The sequence below is a fragment of the Acanthisitta chloris genome, unplaced genomic scaffold, assembly GCF_000695815.1.
Source record: "Acanthisitta chloris isolate BGI_N310 unplaced genomic scaffold, ASM69581v1 scaffold24385, whole genome shotgun sequence".
Taxonomy (NCBI): domain Eukaryota; kingdom Metazoa; phylum Chordata; class Aves; order Passeriformes; family Acanthisittidae; genus Acanthisitta; species Acanthisitta chloris.
In genome coordinates, this window is record NW_008672464.1 from 40,507 (window position 1) to 60,926 (window position 20,420).

Here is a 20,420-nt window from a genome sequence, read left to right on the forward strand (position 1 = left end):
GAAACTTGGGCTCGCAGCTTCCCTTCCATGCAGCAAAGGCGTCTCATTACCTACCCAGGAGCTGGAACGAGCTGTGCTGCTGCAGAGCAGCCTGGCGAGAGGAAGAGGAGCACTGCTGCTGGGATGAGGCAGAACAGCCCTCTCCCTGGAAGAAGCACCCCAGCTGCCAAAGGCTTTTCTGCCCTCTTAGTTGTTCCCTGCAGTGAGGTGGGGTCCCTCCATCTCCCATGGGAATGCCATGCTGCAGTCCCTGGAGGAACCAGTCTCTGATCTGCACCTTACCTGCCGGAGAGCCTCACATGGAAAGCCATGCAGGAGCAGTTGAGGGCAGGCCCAGGTCCTCAGGACACTGCAACACATCCACAGCACTGCATGATATATTAGGAAGAGCTGTGGTTTCCCAAAGTTGTGTTTCCATTCAGGGAAGTATTACTTTATTGGGAAAACTTTGGCTGCACCCAGCCCTGGAGTTTTAACTCCAGATAGTCATTGTCCTCTGACTCTCAGTCCTGAAGCTGTGTCCTGCTCTGGCCTTGGCTCTCAGTACTGAGCTAGAGTGGTTTGGCCAGCACAGCTCTCTCTGACTATGGTCATTAACAGATACTTGTAGGATCAGGCTATATTTAGAACAGCTGCTCTCTCTTATACCTTCTTGGCTCTTGGCAGCCACAGGCTTTGGGACTCCCCCAAGCAGGAACGTATCTGGGCCATCTGTTTATGGTTACACTGGCCCTATCTGCACCGAACTCACCTAATCCTCCTGAGAACACTTCAGCTTCTGTGGGATCCTGGGTGCAATACCCTCAAATCCCTTCCAGGTGAGATAAAACTGGAGGAAATATGTTTCTTCCAGCAGAGGAAGGCAGAAAATCTGGGATTATGTGTTTGGAAAAAAAGAGCAAACACAGGTGTTGGAGCACGGGGATGTCTGCAGAGGCCAGCAGTGGGGAAGGATAACCAGGAAATAAGCAAGTTGTGTCAGTTGTCAAGACCACAAGAGAGACCGATAGGAAAGATGCCACCTGACTCAATTAGACCTCCTCTGCCCTGGCCGGGTGAGGCAATGTCACTGGCAGTGTGCTCCTGGCAGCTGCTGGATCTGCCTGTGGAGCTTGGAGACAGGAGAAGGACTGGCAAAGTGGTGTTTGCTGGCCTAGGAGATAAAAGCCATGCAGCACAGTGTCTGCACTCAGCGTTGGGGCTTGTTATCTCCCCTGGCTCAGACTGAGTCTGGAGGATGTTTTCATACAGGGCTCAGCTGGTTTACCTGCAGTAAAAGGTGCAATGAGTAAAAATTTCCACAAAATCACTTACCTGAATGTTTCTTTGTCCTCCCTGTTTCCCAACATTCTCAAAGATGTTGGAAGTTGTATCAGGCTGAAACCAGGTGTGAGAGAGGAAGGGTTAAATATTTACAGCCTCAAGGGAATTAAAGAAAATATGAGGTGAGGGACAGAGAGTGCTGGACTAAGTCTCTTTTTATCCATCCTACCTATTTCTGTGCCTGTCCCCTTGCTGCACACCTGCCTGCTATGTTGTGAGCAGGGATCTGAGCCTGAACAACCAGCACTCAGCTGCAGGGTGACAGGTTTGCACCTGGCTGATGTGGTGAGATGTGCTCAAGAGGAGAGGGTGCCCCTCGGTGTGACAAGTGGGGCGAGATGCCAGGAGATGGGGAAACTCATCCCATGGTGATTCCCAAGGAGAAAAGGAAGGTCATGAGCAGAAAATAAAAAAAAGCCCCATGGGTGCCAGGGCTGTCAGCCCAGCACCCTGCTGAGCTCACCCTGCTGAGCTCTCCCTGCGCCTCTCCTGAGGGAGCTGGGGGCACCCACGCCTGCAGCCTGCCCAGAGCCCAAGATAGCCCAGCAGCTGCCCGGGACCTCGGCCAGGAGCAGCCCCAGGCAGTCCCTGATTTGGATGTGACCTTTGAGCCTCACACCACTGCCCCAGGCTGGGGCCATGACTGGGGTCCTCTGGTGAGCAGGGACCCCCTTGCAGCCTGTGGCAATAGCAAGAGGAGGAGGGAGGAGGAATAGACCTGCTGTGCCCTTCCCCAGCTCCTGTTTGTGCCCAAAGAGGAGCAAAGGCTTTCCTGGGGAGTGGGGTGGGAGCCAGGCATACCCCATAACCCTTCTGTCTCTGCTGCAGTGAGGCTCCATGACAGCATCTCTGAAGAGGGACACCACTACCTGATATTTGACCTGTGAGTAATGGTTCAATGCATCTCTTAATCCACCAGCAGCTGTGCTTCCACCCGGGGTGTTGCATCCTCCACCTCACCCAAGCCCTTCCTGCAGGCTGGGTTTGGGTCCCTCAAGCTGGGCAGAGGGCAGGTCCCTGTCCTGCAACCCTATATCTCCCACTGTACAGTGACATTTTGGGGGGTTGCCGGGGCTGAGTGTGTTGTCTGTCAATCCAATTCCCCTTGTTTTCTCACAGGGTCACCGGTGGGGAGCTGTTTGAGGACATTGTGGCCAGGGAGTACTACAGTGAAGCAGATGCCAGGTGAGCTGAGCTGTGGAGGGGACAGCAGTTGTTCCCTTCTCCCACAAGCTGCTTCTTCCCAGAGTCCTACAAGTCTGGCTTTCTGCAGCATGAACTCCTTCCATGCTGGGAGGTGTTTTACAGACATTCTGCAACACATACTCATAAACCAGAACTGTGGTGCAAAAAAAAAAAACCACCCAAAAATGCTCTTTTTAACTCACTCAACTCCTGTGCCAAGAAGTGCATGTGCTACCACAGGGCTGGTTTCCTCCTTGAACCAGACAGCTCCCAGGCATTGCCCTCAGCATCCTCATTCCCTGGGTTGTTGGGACAGCCCACATCTGCCCACCCTGTAAAGGAGCAGGGCATCAGGTGCTCTCTGGGTTGGGGGCATCAGGGCTCCCCAGGCTGGCAGAGAGAAAGCCCATCACCAAACTGGTGCCCAGTCAGGGCCATGATAGCACAGACACCCTTCAGTCCTCAACCTTTCCCCTTGGAGCTGCATTACAGCCATCTGCAAGCGTTTCTCTGGCATTTACCACTTGAAAGCACTGAGGAGGAGCAGTCAAGACAGGCTGGGTAGGAGGATGTGCTGGAGCTCTGCTTCCTCCCACGCTCCCGCTGGTACTTTCCAGGTACCCTGCCGCAGAGCCAGGGGGTTGGGTGCCATTTAAGTCACCCCTTTGGTCTCTGCAGCTTGGTCAGGGGACAGCATTAGCCTCATTTTTTTCAGGGGACATGGTTTGGCCTCCTCCAGTCTCCAGATATTGTTGCATCTCATGGCTTTGCCCCCTGACTAAGCATAGCCTGTACATAGATGCCTAAGGGCATGGTAAGCTCTACAATACCTCTCTGCATGGAAATATCCTTTATTTCTAGGCAGAAAGCAATATCATTTAATGGGCTGCCTGTGCTGGATCCACTTACAGTTCATCCACTTATTAGTGTCATACAAATAAAATAAAATACATGTAAATAAAGACCTTCTGCCTTGCGCAAAAGCTGTTTTGGAGCAAAAGTGATCATCACCTCTGTCTTTTTCCCTTCCTGTCTCATGCACGCAGCAGAGCTGGGGTGTAATGAACTGGATATAAAGCAAGCAGAAAGAACCACCTGCATTAGAGTAGAGCAAGGAAGTGGGGCTGGAGCAAAGGTTACACAGAGCACATCTGTTCTGTCTGGGTTTGGAGACCAAATCTAGGCTGGCATTGTGGCTTCACTGCTGGTCTCCAGCTCCCCACATGCAGCATTACTCCTGTGGGGACCCCATAAGCTCAGCTGTAGCCCCCATGCTCTTGCTCACCATCACTGAGTGTCCAGCAGCTCTGGTCGGGTCTTACTGGGTTACAACTGCTCCCCACGAGTGTGTGGGTTTCGGTGGAGGGGGATGCTGAGCAGTGCTCTGAGGCTGCTGGTGGGAAGGGTGATGGGGAGAGGGGCAGAGGGGTGAAATACAGCGGAATAGAAGTGTCTGATGAAACACTGCCTCGCTCTGCCACTTGCGTGAGCTTTCTCCTCTCTCCCACAGCCACTGCATCCAGCAGATCCTGGAGGCTGTCCTACACTGCCACCAGATGGGGGTGGTTCACCGGGATCTCAAGGTAGGAGCTGCAAGGGGAGTGTCCGTGGGAGGACGGGGAACCCCATCTGTGATGCAAAACCATGTGGGGCAACGTCCAGGACCGCTGAAACAGCAGCGAGGAACACATGCAGGGCTTTGGGAAAGCCACAGAGCAAAGACTAGCTCTGGGGTGAAGCAACACAAGGGAGAGGGCGTAGGGAGGTTCTTGCAGTCCGCTAAGGACCCAGGGATACCAGGTCACACAGCAGGACAAAACAGACATCCAGAGCCCTGACCTTCCTCAGCGCTGTGCTGGGAAGCTCCCCCGAGGGTGTTTTCCCTGTTCTCCATCCCCCATCTCCTCCTGCAGCCCGAGAACCTGCTGCTGGCATCCAAGCTGAAGGGTGCTGCTGTCAAGCTGGCTGACTTTGGCCTTGCCATCGAGGTGGAAGGGGACCAGCAAGCATGGTTCGGTGAGTAGGGCTGGCCTGAGATGGGCGTGTTTGGTCGGGGAGGCTCCAGAAGGGACACACGGACACACAATCCCAGGACCTGAGCCCCAAGTTGTGGGAGAGTCCCAGCAGCACCAGCCCAGGAGGTACAGGGATGAAGAGGTTGATGGCTTCAGCTGTACCCCTGGAATCAGTCCAGTATTGATCTAGGGCAGAGGCAAACAGCTCCATAGGGACTCTGAGTCACTGAGATGTCCTGGTGAGACAGACAAGCTGGCAACAGGGACAGACTGGGGGAGGAAAGCCTTTTCCAAATGCTGGAAGTGCACATCAGAGCCCTCCAGCCTTTTGCACCACCCTGGGGTTTGACTGTGGCAGAAAGCTGTGATTTGCTCTGTCCTTGGGTCACAGAGTTTCTGGAAGGAGGGTGCCATCAGGTTGGGATGTGCCAGGACTCTTGGCTCTTGCTGTGCCTGGCCAGGCAGCAGTTGCTGCTGGTGAGCTGTGTGGGGACGGGGCTGTCTGCTGGCAGAGCATGACGGGCTGTCTGTCCCAGGTTTCGCTGGCACCCCGGGATATCTGTCCCCCGAGGTGCTCCGGAAGGATCCCTATGGCAAAGCTGTGGACCTGTGGGCTTGTGGTGAGTCAGACTGGGGTGGAAATTCTGGGAGCGGGCAGGGCTGAGCTGGGTGGGATGGGGCAGGCTGTTTGTCCAGCATGTCCCGTGTTGCTGTTGCTGGATATGTCTCGGGGGGGTCAGGGTGGAGGATTTACACAGTAGATGGCACATTTCCCTGGGTTGTCCCCAGAGCAGCACCCTCTTTCCCAGTCCATCAGGATCAGCCCCTGGCTGTGCACCCAAAGCCCCCAGGCAGGGCAGATGCTGACTCCTTTCCCAGCAGTGCCTGTGGAGTCAGGCAATGGCTCTGTGCAGTTGCAGCTGTAGGGGAGCCCCTTCCACCCACCGTGGGGAGGTGGTATAGCCCAGCCCTGCTGGAGCACCCACCTGAGGCTCTGCATGGTGGCTGCCAGAGCCTTGAACCTCCCTAGGTGCTGAGCATGTCAGCACAGAGCCAGACCCACCAAGTCTTTTGCTCTTTAATCTATGAGAAAATCCTCATATTTCCCTAATTTCTCAGTTTCTCTGATTGAGTTGAACCAGTCTCCAGGCTAGGTCTGCTCCTACCTCCAGCAATGAATTATCTCCCACTAATCTCCTCTCCCGGGCAGGTGTCATCCTCTACATCCTGCTGGTAGGGTACCCACCTTTTTGGGATGAAGACCAGCACCGACTCTACCAGCAGATCAAGGCTGGGGCTTATGATGTGAGTGGATTTGTCTTGTTCCCCCTCTCACAGTCTCCCCTCTCTCCTACTGTCCCTGCCTTGCAGTCTGCAGCTCTAGAAGAGCAACCACAACAAATTCAGACAGATGGGAGCAAGGTTCTTTTCTCTGCCTTGGTTGCAGAGGATTCTCCACACTGCGGTGCCTGAGTGCACACATTGGCATGTTTCAGGGCCACTTTGCAGGTCAGATAGGTCTTGTCTTGGGCCTTCCAACTTTCTTCTTCTGCTCCTGCTCTCCAGTTTTCCACCTGGCAGGTTTTTTCCCTTTGCTACCATCTCTCCAACCTGTCCCAGGTTGCAGGAGAACCAACCCAAGTGCAAAGGGGCTTCTGCTCCTTCTGTTGCTCCCTGCCATCTTTTACCCTGGTCCCTTTGCTTTGGCAGTTCCCCTCCCCTGAGTGGGACACAGTGACTCCTGAAGCAAAAGATCTCATCAACAAGATGCTGACCATAAACCCATCCAAGCGCATCACAGCAGCTGAGGCTCTGAAGCACCCCTGGATATCGGTGAGTAGGACAGTCACTGGCTGAGGCCAAAGGTATACAAATGTGGAGGTTCACAAGTGGGGAACATCTCACTGGGGAGCACATGTTATCAAACATGCCTGCCAGCTCTCTTCTCCATCCTGGGAAGATGGTTTCCTGGCATGGTTCCTCCCAGTGCAGCATTTTCCCTGAGGTTTTACAGAGGAGAAAAGCTTGTGAATATAAACAGCATGTCCTGGAGGAGCTGGTGATGGGAGGGACGCACATGTTCCCAGCCATGGTGGGGACAGGCTGGTTTCTTGGCGTCATGATGTGCTGGGGAGGTTTTTCTTTAGAGGTGATGGGAGCAGGCTCATGTTTATCCATCCATTCATCCATCCATCCATCCATCCTAGCAGCAGTCCCCCCACCCTTCACTGCACCTGCTGCTCTGTCTGCTGGTTCTCACTCTGAATCAACTCCTAAAGGCAGCAGAAGTTTGTGGGTTTAACCCTGGGACCCTACGTGGGCAAACCCTGAGCACATTACTAAGCATGGCTGGTCAGCTAGGACATTAACTTAGGGGACAGCCAGTTCTCCCTGCACCACCACCCTACCCCCCCACCAGAGCAGATCCTGACTCCAGAGCTTCAATCTCCCACTGCCCATTAAACTTTTATCTGCTGCTTCTACTGCTGCAGGCAGCTCTGGCCCGTGCCTTGGCCACGGGATCTCACACACGTGTACGTGCATGTGCGAGCAGGGCTGGGGGAGCCCCTTCCCCCCAGCACTGCTCTGAGCCAAGTCTCTCTCCTCACAGCACCGTGCCACCGTGGCCTCATGCATGCACAGGCAGGAGACGGTGGACTGTCTGAAGAAGTTCAATGCTCGGAGGAAGCTGAAGGTAACTAATGCTATCCAAGCTGGCTGCAGAATGCATGATCAGGTCAATGCTGGGCTTGTTTCCCATGTGAGAAAGGACAGGGTGTGTCCCTGGGCAGTGGGGTGGGAGTGATGGGCATTTGGAGACTCCTGTTGTGAAGAAGGGAAAAGACTGAGTGAGGTGGTGACTTCATCTGTTTGGGGCTCCCAAGTGCAAGGAGAAAGCCATGGTGAAGGAAAACACTGAGTCATACTGGATGCTGGAGTGAGAACTTTCCCACTGGAGTCAGTGTCAAGAAAGCTCTTCTCTGGGGCAGGACGTGGGTCTGAGAGGCACAGTGAGACCCTTTGCCTGATGGCCAAGACACTTTGCAGCCAAGGAATAAAGTGATCTATAGACAGGCAAAAATCTCACACACACCAGCAGCCCCACAGTCTTTCCATTCTCGGGTACTGCCATGGTCCTCAGTCTGGGCCCCCTCTGAATCACCACCTCCAGCCTGAGCACTTCCCTAAAGCACCCATCTCTTGGGTGCTGCTCAGCCTCAGCAGGCAGCGTGGTACTGGGAATGGGCTCTGGAAATCACAATGTCTCCTCCAGAGCCGGAGGCACAGAGCAGGATGACGCTGGTCTGTGCTGCAGCCAGAGCCATTCGCTCCAGGCCTGAACACAATGTGGCACAGAGCAGTACAGCTGCAGGTTACTAACAAGATTATCAAGCAAAGAAACTGGCTATAAACTATTATTACTTTTCAGCTAGACAAGTAATCAAATTAGTTCAGGCTTACACTTCAAAATAGTAATCCATTACTGTAGGCAATTAGTCCAAAGTAATCTCATTATATGCTGAGCAACTAGTTAGTAGACTCAGCTGGAAAAGAGGAAAGATTTTTACGAATGTTGTTTTGTGGCGGTGATCTTTGTGTGGCTCCCATGAGCAATCCTTGCCCTGGTGCTCTGAGCTGGCATGGCTTTAATTGCAATTAAATCCGGTTCGCTCCCAGTGGGTCCCCTTGCTGCCAGCTGCTCACCCCGGTCAGTGGGGTCATGCTACATCTAGGGCAGTGTTGTATGAGATTCAAAAGTGCCCCAGAGATATTTAATATCCCTTTAATCTTGGAAGGAAGGTGGTTTCGGAGAATGCAACCCAATGCCATGGTGCTGAGGATATGGAGTCGAGTACCAAGAGCTGCTTTTGATGGCAAGAGGAGACTATCAGTCCGTGGGCCAGTTTCCTTCCAGCCAAATGGCTGGGGGACAGGTGTTGAGCAGGGCTTTCCTCCCCCAGGGATGGGTGCAGGGAGCTGGGGTCTAGCACACCCTTTCCTTCTGTCTTCCTTGTCTTTCAGGGAGCCATCCTTACCACCATGCTGGCCACCAGGAACTTCTCCGGTAGGTGCCGTCTCTGGGACTCATCTCCTTGACTTACAGGGTGCCCAGGACAAAGCTGTAGGGTCCCTGGAGAGCTGTCTCTGCCTCAGGTGTCACTGTGGGGCTGAGGTTGCAGCCTCATGCCTCTGGGGATGTGGCTTTGGGTGGTCCTCCAGAAGAGGTCACCTGGCACCTCCAGGCTGGCTGCTGGCTTGGGTTGCAAGAGGTGCAGTGGTTTAGGGTTTTGAGGTTTGTATGAGCTCAGCCATCTGGTTTGTGCTGGTGTGGGGATATGGTTGCTGGGGGCAGCCAGGGCTCAAGCTGCTGGTTTTGTGTCCTCCTGGAGATGTTTGTGGCTCAGGGAGAGCATGCTCTGCGTCGGGAGTGTTGGAAAGGTCCCTGGATGAGGCTGCAGGCAGGATCCCACAGGTCTCTACCTGGGCAGGCAGATGCTGATCCTGCAGGGTTGCCCACTCTTTTCCTGCCTCCCTACATCCTGAGGGCTGCATGGAAGATAGGACAAAGCGTGGCAGTCCAGCTTGTGCACTGGAGAGGTCTCAGTGCAGCCACAAGCCCTGCTGCCCCAGTGCCCTCACTGAGAGCTGTCCCCTCGGGGGACACCTCGCTGCAGATGGGATTTCACAGGCAATTCCCAGGCATGGAACCAAATGGAGCCACGTGACTGCAGAGCTTATTCACCCGCTGTCACCTCCAGTCCTCCCCAGCACTGGGGATGGCCCTGCAGTGGTGCTGCAGTGCTGGGACACACCAGCCAAGCCATGAACCGGCTGGTGGCAGCTGTTTGGGGTTAGATAGGTGTTTCAGGCTTTGCTGAAGCGCCCCAGGTGTCAGGTGTGGCAGGTGGGCAGGGGTGCCAGGGCTGGTGTCTGCATTTGTCATGGGGGGATCGTGCAGACACATTTAGCACTTGTAGTGCAGGGCTGGAGGAGTCCAACAGCTGGGGAGGATCTGGTGTCAGGCTGGGAGAGGCGGTGAACAGGAAGCATCAAAGAGCAGGAAATTCAAAAAGCATCTCACATAGTGCTGCCCATCCCACGCATAGCTCAAGAGCTCACTGGTCCCCCTGCCCAGGAGCATGGCAGGGCTGGTGGGTGACAGTCTCGCGTGGAGCTGAGCTCCACTGATCCCACCCTGCTCCGGAGGTGCAGGAGGGAGTGGGGTGGCTTGTGCAGCCCTGGGGGCTGAGGCAGTGCGGGCAGCAGTGGGTGGGCACTGGGGAAGGCGCCTGCTTTTCATCATGGCCTGCAGCTGTCGGGCTGTCGGGCCGGCAGCACATGATCCCGGCAGCATGGGGCTAAAATTAGAGGGCGGCAGGCGGGCAGCCCATTCCTTCACACTGCTCCACGCCGGGTCAGCAGCACCCCCAGCCAGAGCCTGCCTGCTGCCGTGCAGCCCTGCTGGCCCCTCCAGCCACCCTGAGGACTTGTTGTGACGTTAGGAGACAGGTCATGTCTCTGGCCAAGAGCCGCTGGGGGTAGGACGGGACAGTGCTGGCTAGGGCGCCCCTGAGGTCCCACGAGGTGCACCAGGAGTTGTTGGAGAGAGGACAAAACCCATCAGCCAGTCCTGGAGGGTCCTGCCACTCTGCCATCTGGAACCATGCTGCTGATCCTCGCCCTCCTGGTCTTGGTGCCTTGCCTGGCTCTCCTAATCTCCTTCCTCCTCTCTCCAGGAGGCAAAAGTGGTGGCAACAAGAAGAATGACGGCGTGAAGGTAAGCCCCCTGCCTGCTGCCCTCTCCTGCCTGCCCCTCCACAGCTGGGGCAGCGGTGGGGGTCTCTATGCCATGCTGGTGCTGGGGGTCTCCGTGCTGTGCCGGGGTCCCCATGCCATGCTGGCAGTCCCTGCAGCACCCTGCACTTTAAAGGGCAGCTGTTGGCTCAGCTGTCCCGGTGTGTCCCCATGGCACCACCTGGGCTCCTGCCAGGACAGGCAGTGCACAGGAGGCTTTGCAGCACAGCGAGCCAGGGCAGCAGGCTGGTGCTGGAGGGGTGCACGGGGGTGAACTTGTTGCTGTTTGATTGCCTGAAAAATGCACTTGCCTCTCGCTGCTCCCAGGGAGGGAGAGAGGCAGAGGCTGGACCAGGACAGGGGGCAGGGTGAGGCAGCTTTGCAGCCTGGAGTCATTGCTCCAGCAGCAGCAACCTGGTGAGATGGGTGGCTGCATTTCCTGCTCACTCTGACTGGTGGGGCTGGCCTCAGTTCCTATCCCATTTCATCCCAAGGGCTGGTGTCCTGCTGAGTGGCACATGGGTGCTTTTAACCCGCTCAGCAACACTGCTAGCTCCCTGTGCCCAGTGCAGACAGCAAAGGAACGTGGTGATACTTGACAGAGCAAATGTCTTGGTGATCCTGTAAAAACAAACTAGTGCTTGGTGAATTTTGTCTCTTGGACTGCAGAGTCTGCTGGTTCATCTGCCCCTCCAAGGTGGGGCCACAGTTCTTCTCGAGGACAAGGTGGTGCCTGGAGGCAACAAAATCTTGCTGCTGAGCAGCTGCTTCTGGTGACATGGAGGTGTGGTGGATAGCAGTGGTTATCGAGCTCTGCCAGACTCCTCCTGCCGGAAGGAATGGTCCATGTGAAGGTGTTTCCTTACCTGTTCCCTTCATGAATACAAGGCATCACTTGCAGGGGGTAGCTGGCATGGTCACACCTCTTCAGGTAGAGCTTTGGAAGCCCATCTGCAGCACAGCTGTTCTTCTTCCTCCATAGGGACCCTTCACTGGGAGAACCTTCTCCAGCCCTTTTGTAGGGACCCAACTGTTGGGCTGTGAGCGGTGCAGGATTTTGGAAGAGCAGAGCTCTCAGCCAGCTTCTTCCCTCCTCAGTCCAAATGGTCAGTAGAGACAGAGGTCTAGGGATGGCATGTTTTTCTCCCACTCCTCCCAGAGTCAGCTGCTGGGGCAGGACTAGCCTGCAAGGACTGAGAACAACCCTCCAAACCTGGGCTCAGCTCCACAAAAGGCCTTTCTTGCCATGCAGTATTATTCTGCAGCATGAAGCTGTTGGCCTGGATGGCGCTGACTGGACATTACTTTGGGCTATGGTGTCAGGATATCACGACACACCCTGGATAGGATTGCTAGGTTTAGTGCTGGCATATCCCATTGGGGTTACAATAACCCATCTGCCAGTCACTGCTGGCCTGTTCTCTGCTTCTCTGAGGTCCCAGCTGCTTCTGGGAGACACCTGAGAAGTGACACCACAGGTAGAGCTGATTTGATGCAAGTTGTTGGAGCACAGGTGAGAGAAAACAGGCAATGCATTTTTAAGCTATTAAAGGAGGGGCTGGTAGATGGAGAGGCTTCATCAGGCACCATCCCAAATCTAATTTTCCAGCAGAAAGGGACAGCCTTGAATTTCTGTGTGGTGGTAGAAGACCATTTGCCAGTACAGCTTGCTAAGGATGTTCCTTCTTGGACTTCAAAGTAGTTTTTAGGGCAGACATTATCCTGAGTGGCACTTGCTGTTGTAGCAAAATAGCTATTTTGGGTGAACAGCCTTCTGGCCCATCACTGAAATTCAGTGAGGAGGGTCTGGTTTCAGAGTGAATCCGAGGCTGGTTTGTATCCTCAGCCCTTGCTGGTGAGCATGGACAAGTACATGAGGCTTCATCCTGAGTGCAGTCTACCAGCCAACGCTCGTCTCAAGAGGGTGGACAAGCTCTGGAAAATGATTTTGCTTTTTAATTGCCTCCTTTCCAACAAGTAGAGGTGATACAGCCTGGATCAATGGCCAGGAAAGTAGAGGAGGAGAAGACAAAGTAGAGGCAAGCTCATTCCCAACAGCTTCCTTGTGTTGGCCACCTTCAGCATAATCATACCCCCCTCTCGTTCCCATTCTCAGCCTGGGGGGACCCACAGTGTAATCCACTCACAGGGGCACAGGGAGGCTGGTGCTGTGGTGAAGCTTTAATGGCCCACTGTGGGCAGCCAGCAGATGTCAGGACATTGCTGAATGGTGTTCATTTATTTCCATCTTGCTGGAAAAGTGAGACAGGAACCTGGAAGCCTGCCTTGTGTGGTTGGGATGGTGGGAAGGGAATGGTCCTGTCTGCTCAGAGCGAGGTTGAAAGGCCACGTGGTGTGGTTTACTGTTGGAAGAGTTGTGTTCCCATTTGCAATAACCTGCTGGACTGACTGTCCCAATGAGAGCAGGCAGGTCCAAGGCAGCCACTCGTGCCTTTCCTGCCCAAAGCTGCACTGATGGGCAGCAAGCAGCTGGTACTGCCCTCCAGCCTACTCACATGGCCCTCCAACACTGGTCTGGTGCTAGCCCAGACTCAGAGAACTTGAAACTCACCCTCCTGAGGAGCTTCCTCACCTACTGAAGGCATTCACAGGACCAAAAATCCCCCTCGAGCCCTGCTGTGGGATCTGTGAGAGGTCCTCTGGTCCCAGCAGCTATGATACCTTCACTGCCCTCTGTAGTGTCACATCTCGTCCCATTGTAAACTAATGGAATCACTGCCCCATGTTGCATCCTGTCACGTCCTAAATTAATGAGCTCACTGCCCCGTGTTGCATCCTGTTACTGTATGTCCAGACTCGACGCAGTCACTGCTTTGTGTTGCATTCTGTTGCGTCTGAAATTTCTGCAGTTTGCTGCCCCGTCTCCTGTCCTTGGGTAGCAGAAGCTGTCAGCCCTTCCTGCAGACAGCCCAGCTCCAGCATCTCCCTTACCCGTGAGCTTCCTGCTGGAATACTGCAGCTCACTCTGCCCTTTAGGACATCTGTTGTTTCAGTGAAGGAGGGACAAGGATTGATGTAGGGCCTGTGCCTAAAAGGGCTACGAGAGAGCTGGAAAGGGACTTTTGACAAAGGCATGGAATGATGGGACAAGGGGGGAAGGTTTTAAACTGAAAGAGAGCAGGTTTAGATTAGATATAAGGAAGAAATTCTTTATTTTAAGAATGGTAAGGCATTGGCACAGGTTGCCCAGAGAAGCTGTGGATGCCCCATCCTTGGGAGTGTTCAAGGCCACATCGGATAGGGCTTGGAGCAGCCTGATCTATTGAAGCATGTCCTTGCCTATGGTAAGGGGTTGAAGCTAGATGAGGTGTAAGGTCCCTTTCAACACAAACCATTCTATGATTCCATGGATTCTACGACCTAGCAAGAGAGAGGACAGCTGCACTGGCAGAGGGGGAAACTCAAGGAAGATGCTGGTGGGAGCCAGTTAGGATGTGGAAAGAGCAGTAAAGGGGAATGGATATTAGCAGTTTCTACACTGCAGCCCACCCATGCACCCTAATGGGTCACTCCATGGACTTTTCCTAGAGATTTGCACAGTGTATGCTGCTTTCCTGTCTGCAGGACAGGCACAGCTGGTGCCTTGTTAAATATGGTGGTGCAACACTTTGTTATTTGGCACTGCAGTTTCTGATTTCTGCACATTGGTATTCCCTGATGCCTCCTGGCATTCATTCCCTGGGAGCCAGAGGGGCAGAAAGGGATCAGAATGTATGTCCCCCTGTCTCCTGGATAAATTGAATATGGAGATGGGGAGCAGAGCACACAGCAAGGAAGGAGAGCCCAGACGTAGTTTGGGATTGCAAGCAAAAGTGTGGCTATGGGATCACCCTACTCAGAAACCTTGAAGCCTAGTGGTAGTGGTCAAGGATGGATATAAACATGTATGTGTAAGATCTTCTCTTTGGAGAAGACTTGTCCTGATTTAAAGCACTGGACTTGTGCTCAGGACAGCTTCCCACATGGTGTGCCTGCCTTGCAGGGTTGACCAGCAATAGACATGCTGACTTTAAACCAGCCAGCTTAGTACTGGTCTAGGTCCAAAGCTAATGGAGTGTCTCTACACTAGTCAGTGCCATCACCAGACACACCCAGAACAGATCCAGAGTCTGTAGAAGTCAGTATGGCATTCACACCAGGTGCAGGGCTGTGGTGGAGCTGCCTTAGCTTTTCAGCATCCCACTCCTATTTCTATGAGCTTGGTGACCTGGTCACAAAGCCACCACAGTAGTCATTGACTCCTAGGGGCCTCCCTTTTTGACTAGCCAAGTCCTCGGGATGAGCAACCCCAGAGATTGTGGCAGGTCAGGAGATTAAGGTGCCAGCAGGGACGTGGGGAGGGAGCTGGCATGGCACCACCAGCACTGCAGCCAGTGGCATACCCCTACAGGAACACAAAGTTGCCCTCCTTCACCTTTTGTTTGCCCTTCCGTGAGGACCATGAAGGGTAGCTCAGGAGCTGCTGCCTCTCACGTGCTGCTCTCAGCCTTTCTCTGTGTCTCTTCCTGTTCCATCTCTTCTCCTTGTTTTTCCAGAAAAGAAAGTCCAGTTCCAGCGTTCAGTTAATGGTGAGTGTCCTTCGTCTTCCTCAATGCCGATATTGCTGGGCCTCTCCACATGTTCCAGCTCCCCCCGTTTTTGGAAGTTACCTCGGGGTAGGGAAGACGGGACAGCGGGGTTGGAGGGAACATCCTCAAAGCCGTATCACCCACAAACCCCATTAACAGGGTTGGTGCAGGCAATTGCTGGCCACCAGCTGTTGGGAAGCCAGCCCTGGTTCTTGCTGATGGGTTCTCATGCCGTTTCTCCCAGTTCTCCTGACTCAGGTCTGCAGGCTGCATCGGTCCAAGGAGCCTTGGAGAAACACCTTCCATGCCTCTGCGGGGACTGTATGGTCATGGGACACCTTGCCAACCTACATCGGGGTCTTCTGGGTAATACATAAGCAAGGCTCTGCTGGGAAGAGCTAGCAGAGCCATTGCTCTAGCTCCGCTAGCAGAGTTGCCTTGATGGGGCTCCTGGAGAGAGACAGGGGGTCAGTACCCCTCTCCCCCCAAATCTGTGTAGTGCTCAGCTGTTTCTTGAAAGAGCTGTGTCTCAACCTTTGGTGGTCCATGTGGGTCTTGGAAGCACTGTTTTATTGTACATTTCTCTCCCTACTCTGCGGTCAGTGTGGTCTCTCTCACTCCTGCACAGTCCCCTCTTTCTCATCCCAGTTCCTCCTTGCTGTTAATTCGTACATCTCTCTCTTTATCGTACAGTCAACATGGTGTCTTCCACCCCTGCACAGCCCCTCTCCCTGCCCCTCCGGCAACGCTCCTAGGAACCCACCAAATGGCCCCCGGACTTGCCCCCATCTCTGTCCCCACAGGTGTCAGTAGGAAAGGCAGCGCCGTTCCTACAAGACCCTCCACAGCCCAGCTCTTGTGCCCTTGGCTACAAGGAGTGGAGGTCAGGGAGGGCTCTGCCAGCGCTGCCCTAGAGCTGTGATTGAGGACGGGTTGGACCTGCTGGTGTTTTCCTTGGTTTCTGTCTGTTGGCACAGTCGAGCGCTGTGGGGTCGGACTCGGGGGGCTGTCAAACACAGGAGCTCCGTCTGTCATGAGGAGAAGACACTTCTCACCACCTCATCTCCCCTTTCTGTTCTTTGCTCAGGAATCATCGGAGAGCACCAACACCACCATCGAAGATGAAGACACCAAAGGTACCGGTGGGGGCATGTGGGGAGGTGGGAAGTTGTTTCAGAGAGGTGTCCATGGGTCATTAGTCTGTCTACCCTTATTGAGATATTTGCTACAGCAAAATGTACCACCATCAAGCTGCCTCAAGGCCCTTCAGAAGCTGCTTTAACTCCTCAGGTGATTTCACTGCTGGGTAGCTGCCATGAGCAGCTGGGGGACTGACGGCAAGGAGTGGGTGCTCCAAAAACCAGGGATGTTCCCTGAAAGCAGGCATGGAAATGGCAGAAATCTGCAGGGATACCAGCCTGGCTGACTGTTCCTCCAAAATAAATGGCCCTTTGGGAAAAGCCTCCAGGGGAAATCCCTGTCTGCCGCCCGCCTGCCTGCCAGAGCCAGCTTTCTAAGAATAACCCAGGGAATAATTTATCGGTGCTAATTTGTAAAGTCTCTCTATGAAGTGTTCTCAGTACAAAGTAAGATGGACATTGGCCTGATGTGAGAACTAATGGGACACTTGTCCTCCTGAGTAGGGACTCCCCGAGCGTGGATGTGGAGGCAGGGAAATGATGGGCGTCCCTCTCCTCCTTCCTGAACAAATCCCAGGAATGTGCTCCCTCTCCTTTCATTAGTCACAACACACACACACACACACACAAAAACTCAAACATATTTGCATTTGAAGCAAAGCCTTGTGAATAAGCTCAGGGTTACCTCTGACAATTCCTCCTGCATCCTGGAAAGCCAAATCTGCTCTTGCAGCTTTTCTGTTCCCAGATGAGCCGGCAGTGCCTGGAATCCCTGGCAGCAGCCACACAGTTCCATGCTCTTTGTGGGGTCTCTCCTTGTGTCTCCTGGGGTGGCTGCCCATGTCACCCACCTGCTCTCCTCCCCGCTAAGACCCTCAGAAGGAGGTGAGAGTATCCTTGGTCCAGCTTGCCCTGGCTGGCCTCTGCTGTGAGTTCATGAGGTAGAAGGTCCCAGCTTGACAAGGCTTTGCAGCCAAGAGCAGCTTGTTCCAACCTTTGGGCTGAGGGCAGCTTACCACTTGGTGATTAACCTTTTGGCCCTTAAGGAAATTATAGGGTTTCTCAGTTTTGCCCTGATTTTGAAGGCTTTTCCTTACCGGGGATGACGAACCCTTCCCCACTTCTCTCTTCCAAGTCGCTCTCCTGCTTTTTCTTTGGACAGTTTCCAAAGTCCTCCAACATTCTGCAGTCTGTTTCTAATGAGAAAAGGATGTCTCACCAATATGATAACACCTGCTCTTCTGGTTTGTTTTCTCTTTTTATTTTATTATTTCTCTCTTTAAACCAACAGTAAGGAAGCAAGAAATCATTAAAGTCACAGAGCAGCTGATTGAAGCAATAAGCAATGGTGACTTCGAGTCCTACACGTGAGTGTGCTCAGTGTGGGTTTGGGCTGGGTGGGGGCTCAGCCTCCCAGAGCAAGGTCTCCCACTCTGACAATGCAGTCCAGGGGGTTTTACTGATGCCCAGGGCAGGGTGACCAGGTTGACATGGTGGGGGAGACACAGAGCCCATCCAAGAGAAGCAAAGGACATCAGTTTCCAAACCTGATGCTGCTCTTGTGTTCAGCTGACCACAGCTCTCTGGTCTCACTGTCATGGATGAGCCCATGTTGTGGTTTGCAGAAAGAGAAATAATTGTAAACGTGATTTATGGTGGAAGAAGGAACTTGCGTCCATGGCATCTGTTATATCCAGATTGCCACAGGCTGTTCTGAAGTGTAGCTGCTTTCTGCTCACTGAGCTGATGCTTTTCAGAGTACACCTCTTTGGTATCCAAGGCTGATTTAATTAGTGATGTCTGAGAGAGTGCAGGTCTTCATTCCTGCCTCAGAGGATCACAGCAGGGGTATTTTGATACAGAGCAGATAACACCATTTTTTCCCCCTGCTGTTTTCCTTTCTTACAAAGAAGATGGCAGTGTTTGGGGAGGTTCAATTGCAGATGGTGACTGATGGAGAATGCATCCTGCCTTGTTGGGGTCCTGGCTGCAGTCAGAGGGCTGGAGGTGAGGTGGGGAGGGCTTCATGCAGAATGCAGGGATGAGATCAGATTTTTGCAAGAATTGCTTGCTGGTGCAGATGCTCCTCAGCCTCAGGCTGAGGGAACCATCTCGAGCACAAGCCATTTGGATTCTTCAGGTTCTCATGCCAGAAGTGGTGAGATAACCTCTCCCTTTTCTCTCCCCTTCCCGGCTCCCCAGGAAGATGTGTGACCCTGGGATGACTGCCTTTGAGCCCGAGGCTCTAGGCAACCTTGTGGAAGGCCTGGATTTCCACCGATTCTACTTTGAAAACCGTAAGCAGCTTCCTTGCTTTCCAAAGGACTCCTCCCACCTCTGATGGGCCTGTCTTGACCTCCATCAGCTTGCTGGAGAGAATAGGGTTAGGGTGGCTGTGGGAACATCTCTGGCTTATCTGGAAGAACCCAGCAGGAGGTATTAGTTCAGCTGGGGCCAGGTGTATGCAGAGGAGCCAGTGGGATAGCTGCTTTCTAGGTAGAACTGTGCAGCATTTAAGCAGCCTCATCAAGCAGAGAGCTTAATGCGAGCACCTCCCCTTCCCACATTGCTGCCACCCAAACTCCTTCCCCTGCCTAAGGCCACTCATGCTTGCCCTTTCTCCAGTGTGGTCCCGGAACAGTAAGCCTGTGCACACGACAATCCTGAACCCCCACATCCACCTGATGGGAGATGAGTCTGCCTGCATCGCCTACATCCGCATCACACAGTACGTGGACGCGGGAGGGATCCCCCGCACTGCCCAGTCCGAGGAGACTCGCATCTGGCACCGTCGGGATGGCAAATGGCAAATTGTCCACTTCCACAGATCCGGCGCGCCCTCTGTGCTACCGCAGTAAGCCCTGTGAGGCCCTGGGAATGGGGATGGGAGGGCAGGGAGGACAGGGAGGGGAGGGTAAGGAATTGAGGCCGCACAGCATGTGGGATCCTACTCAGAGGATCCACGGTGGGGAGGAGATAGCTGATCGCTGTGAGATGGCGATGGGGAGAGGGATGCTCTGCCAAAGGGATGGTCAAAGCAAACTCCGGCTCTCCCCGGTTTGTGTTTTGCAGCTGAAGCGTGGTCCTGCCCGTGCTGGGTTTGTCACTGACTGACTACCAAGGGGAGATCCCCTCCGACATGTTCACCTACGGGACTTTGGCTGTTGGCTCTGCTGCTTGGTTCCCGCTGGAATAACCCCTCGCTTCTCACCGCACACACGCAACGGCCCCGCCAGCGCAGCGCAAGCATCCCACCGAACCCCTCACCCTGCCGGGGTCGTGGCGCTGGGCCCCCTTCCTCTGCATGAACCAGGAAAAGAGAAACCATGAACTCAAACCCAAGCATCTGGCCGGTGTACAGGCTCCCCTCCTCAGCTGCATAGCATTGGTGGGCCCCATCGCTACCCAGCACATCTCCTGAACTGGGCTCGGACTCATCATCCACCTCCGTCCCCACCTCTGCTAGGAGCCCCCCGAGGAAGAGGGGGGTGGTTTTGAGCCACTCTGTGCTGCACCCTCCCTGCGTGCTGGTGGATTTTGCTTTGCTGCTATCAAGGGTCCCCATCTGCTGCGCCGTGGCTCCTGCCTGCTCCTGACCTGAGTTCCCACTTCCCATCAGCCTCGGCCGGGGAACCACAATTTAAACCATTTGCAAAGTCCATTTTCCTCGCACACCTGGGCAAGGAGAGCAGTGTTTGGATGGGTGAGTAAAGACTATATGTTTATTTTCCCTTCCCAGTGCAGGCTGGCTCCTTCCCAGGACAGCAAGTAGGTTTGCGCCCTGGCTCCAGGCAGCTGCTGTGCCAAGAGGGATGCTCTCCCTCCTTCCTCCCTTCTCCCTTTGGAGCAGGGACCGGCAAAGCTGGGAGAAAAGAGGAGAAAAATGACTGCTTCCCAGTACCGAATCGGCACAGACAGGAGCTGGGGCTGTCCCATACGTGGCTGGGCGGTAGCATCGCCCCCGTGCCCTCCTCCTCACCCACCACGCAGCCTGGATCCTTTACCCCAGCACCCATACCTGCTCCCTGCATGCAGCACTGGCACTCCTCCACACCTGACTCCCAGGCTGGGACGGGGGCAGCCGAGCTGGCTGCCAATTTGAGGCACAACCCTCCATCGCCCACGCGACTCCTTCCAGCGATGACGAGGAATGCAAGCTTTAGTGACAAAACTCTGCAGAATCTGATTGTGCTTCAAAGAAAACAAACAAGCCTTTAGCTGTCTTCTCCTTTGAGCGCATGCCTTTTTATAGGGAAAAGAAACCAACCTACCGTGTATTTCGTAACTTGATTTTGAGTATTTGCTGAAATGGATCTTTATGTAATAACTAGAAACATTCAACTGTTTAGGGCGGGGAGGGAGGGGGGATTTTC

At 54.1% G+C, this 20,420-nt stretch overlaps 1 protein-coding gene across 2 annotated transcripts in view; it reads left to right on the forward strand.

The window, feature by feature from the left end:
* CAMK2A (calcium/calmodulin-dependent protein kinase II alpha) overlaps nucleotides 1–19,938 on the forward strand; it is a 30,602-nt gene extending 10,664 nt beyond the window's left edge. Inside the window, exons 4-19 of one of the 2 annotated variants that reach the window (XM_009074542.1) lie at nucleotides 2,152–2,206; nucleotides 2,443–2,508; nucleotides 4,019–4,091; nucleotides 4,422–4,524; nucleotides 5,060–5,143; nucleotides 5,734–5,828; nucleotides 6,234–6,356; nucleotides 7,135–7,218; nucleotides 8,547–8,589; nucleotides 10,262–10,302; nucleotides 14,876–14,908; nucleotides 15,996–16,044; nucleotides 17,339–17,414; nucleotides 18,250–18,344; nucleotides 18,673–18,910; nucleotides 19,120–19,938. In XM_009074542.1, the coding sequence (XP_009072790.1) occupies nucleotides 2,152–2,206; nucleotides 2,443–2,508; nucleotides 4,019–4,091; nucleotides 4,422–4,524; nucleotides 5,060–5,143; nucleotides 5,734–5,828; nucleotides 6,234–6,356; nucleotides 7,135–7,218; nucleotides 8,547–8,589; nucleotides 10,262–10,302; nucleotides 14,876–14,908; nucleotides 15,996–16,044; nucleotides 17,339–17,414; nucleotides 18,250–18,344; nucleotides 18,673–18,905 (1,253 nt within the window). In that variant the 3' untranslated portion in view covers nucleotides 18,906–18,910; nucleotides 19,120–19,938. The remainder of the gene's footprint in view (nucleotides 1–2,151; nucleotides 2,207–2,442; nucleotides 2,509–4,018; nucleotides 4,092–4,421; nucleotides 4,525–5,059; nucleotides 5,144–5,733; nucleotides 5,829–6,233; nucleotides 6,357–7,134; nucleotides 7,219–8,546; nucleotides 8,590–10,261; nucleotides 10,303–14,875; nucleotides 14,909–15,995; nucleotides 16,045–17,338; nucleotides 17,415–18,249; nucleotides 18,345–18,672; nucleotides 18,911–19,119) is intronic. The other variant, XM_009074543.1, reaches the window with a different exon arrangement.
* The last annotated feature ends 482 nt before the right edge of the window (nucleotides 19,939–20,420 follow it).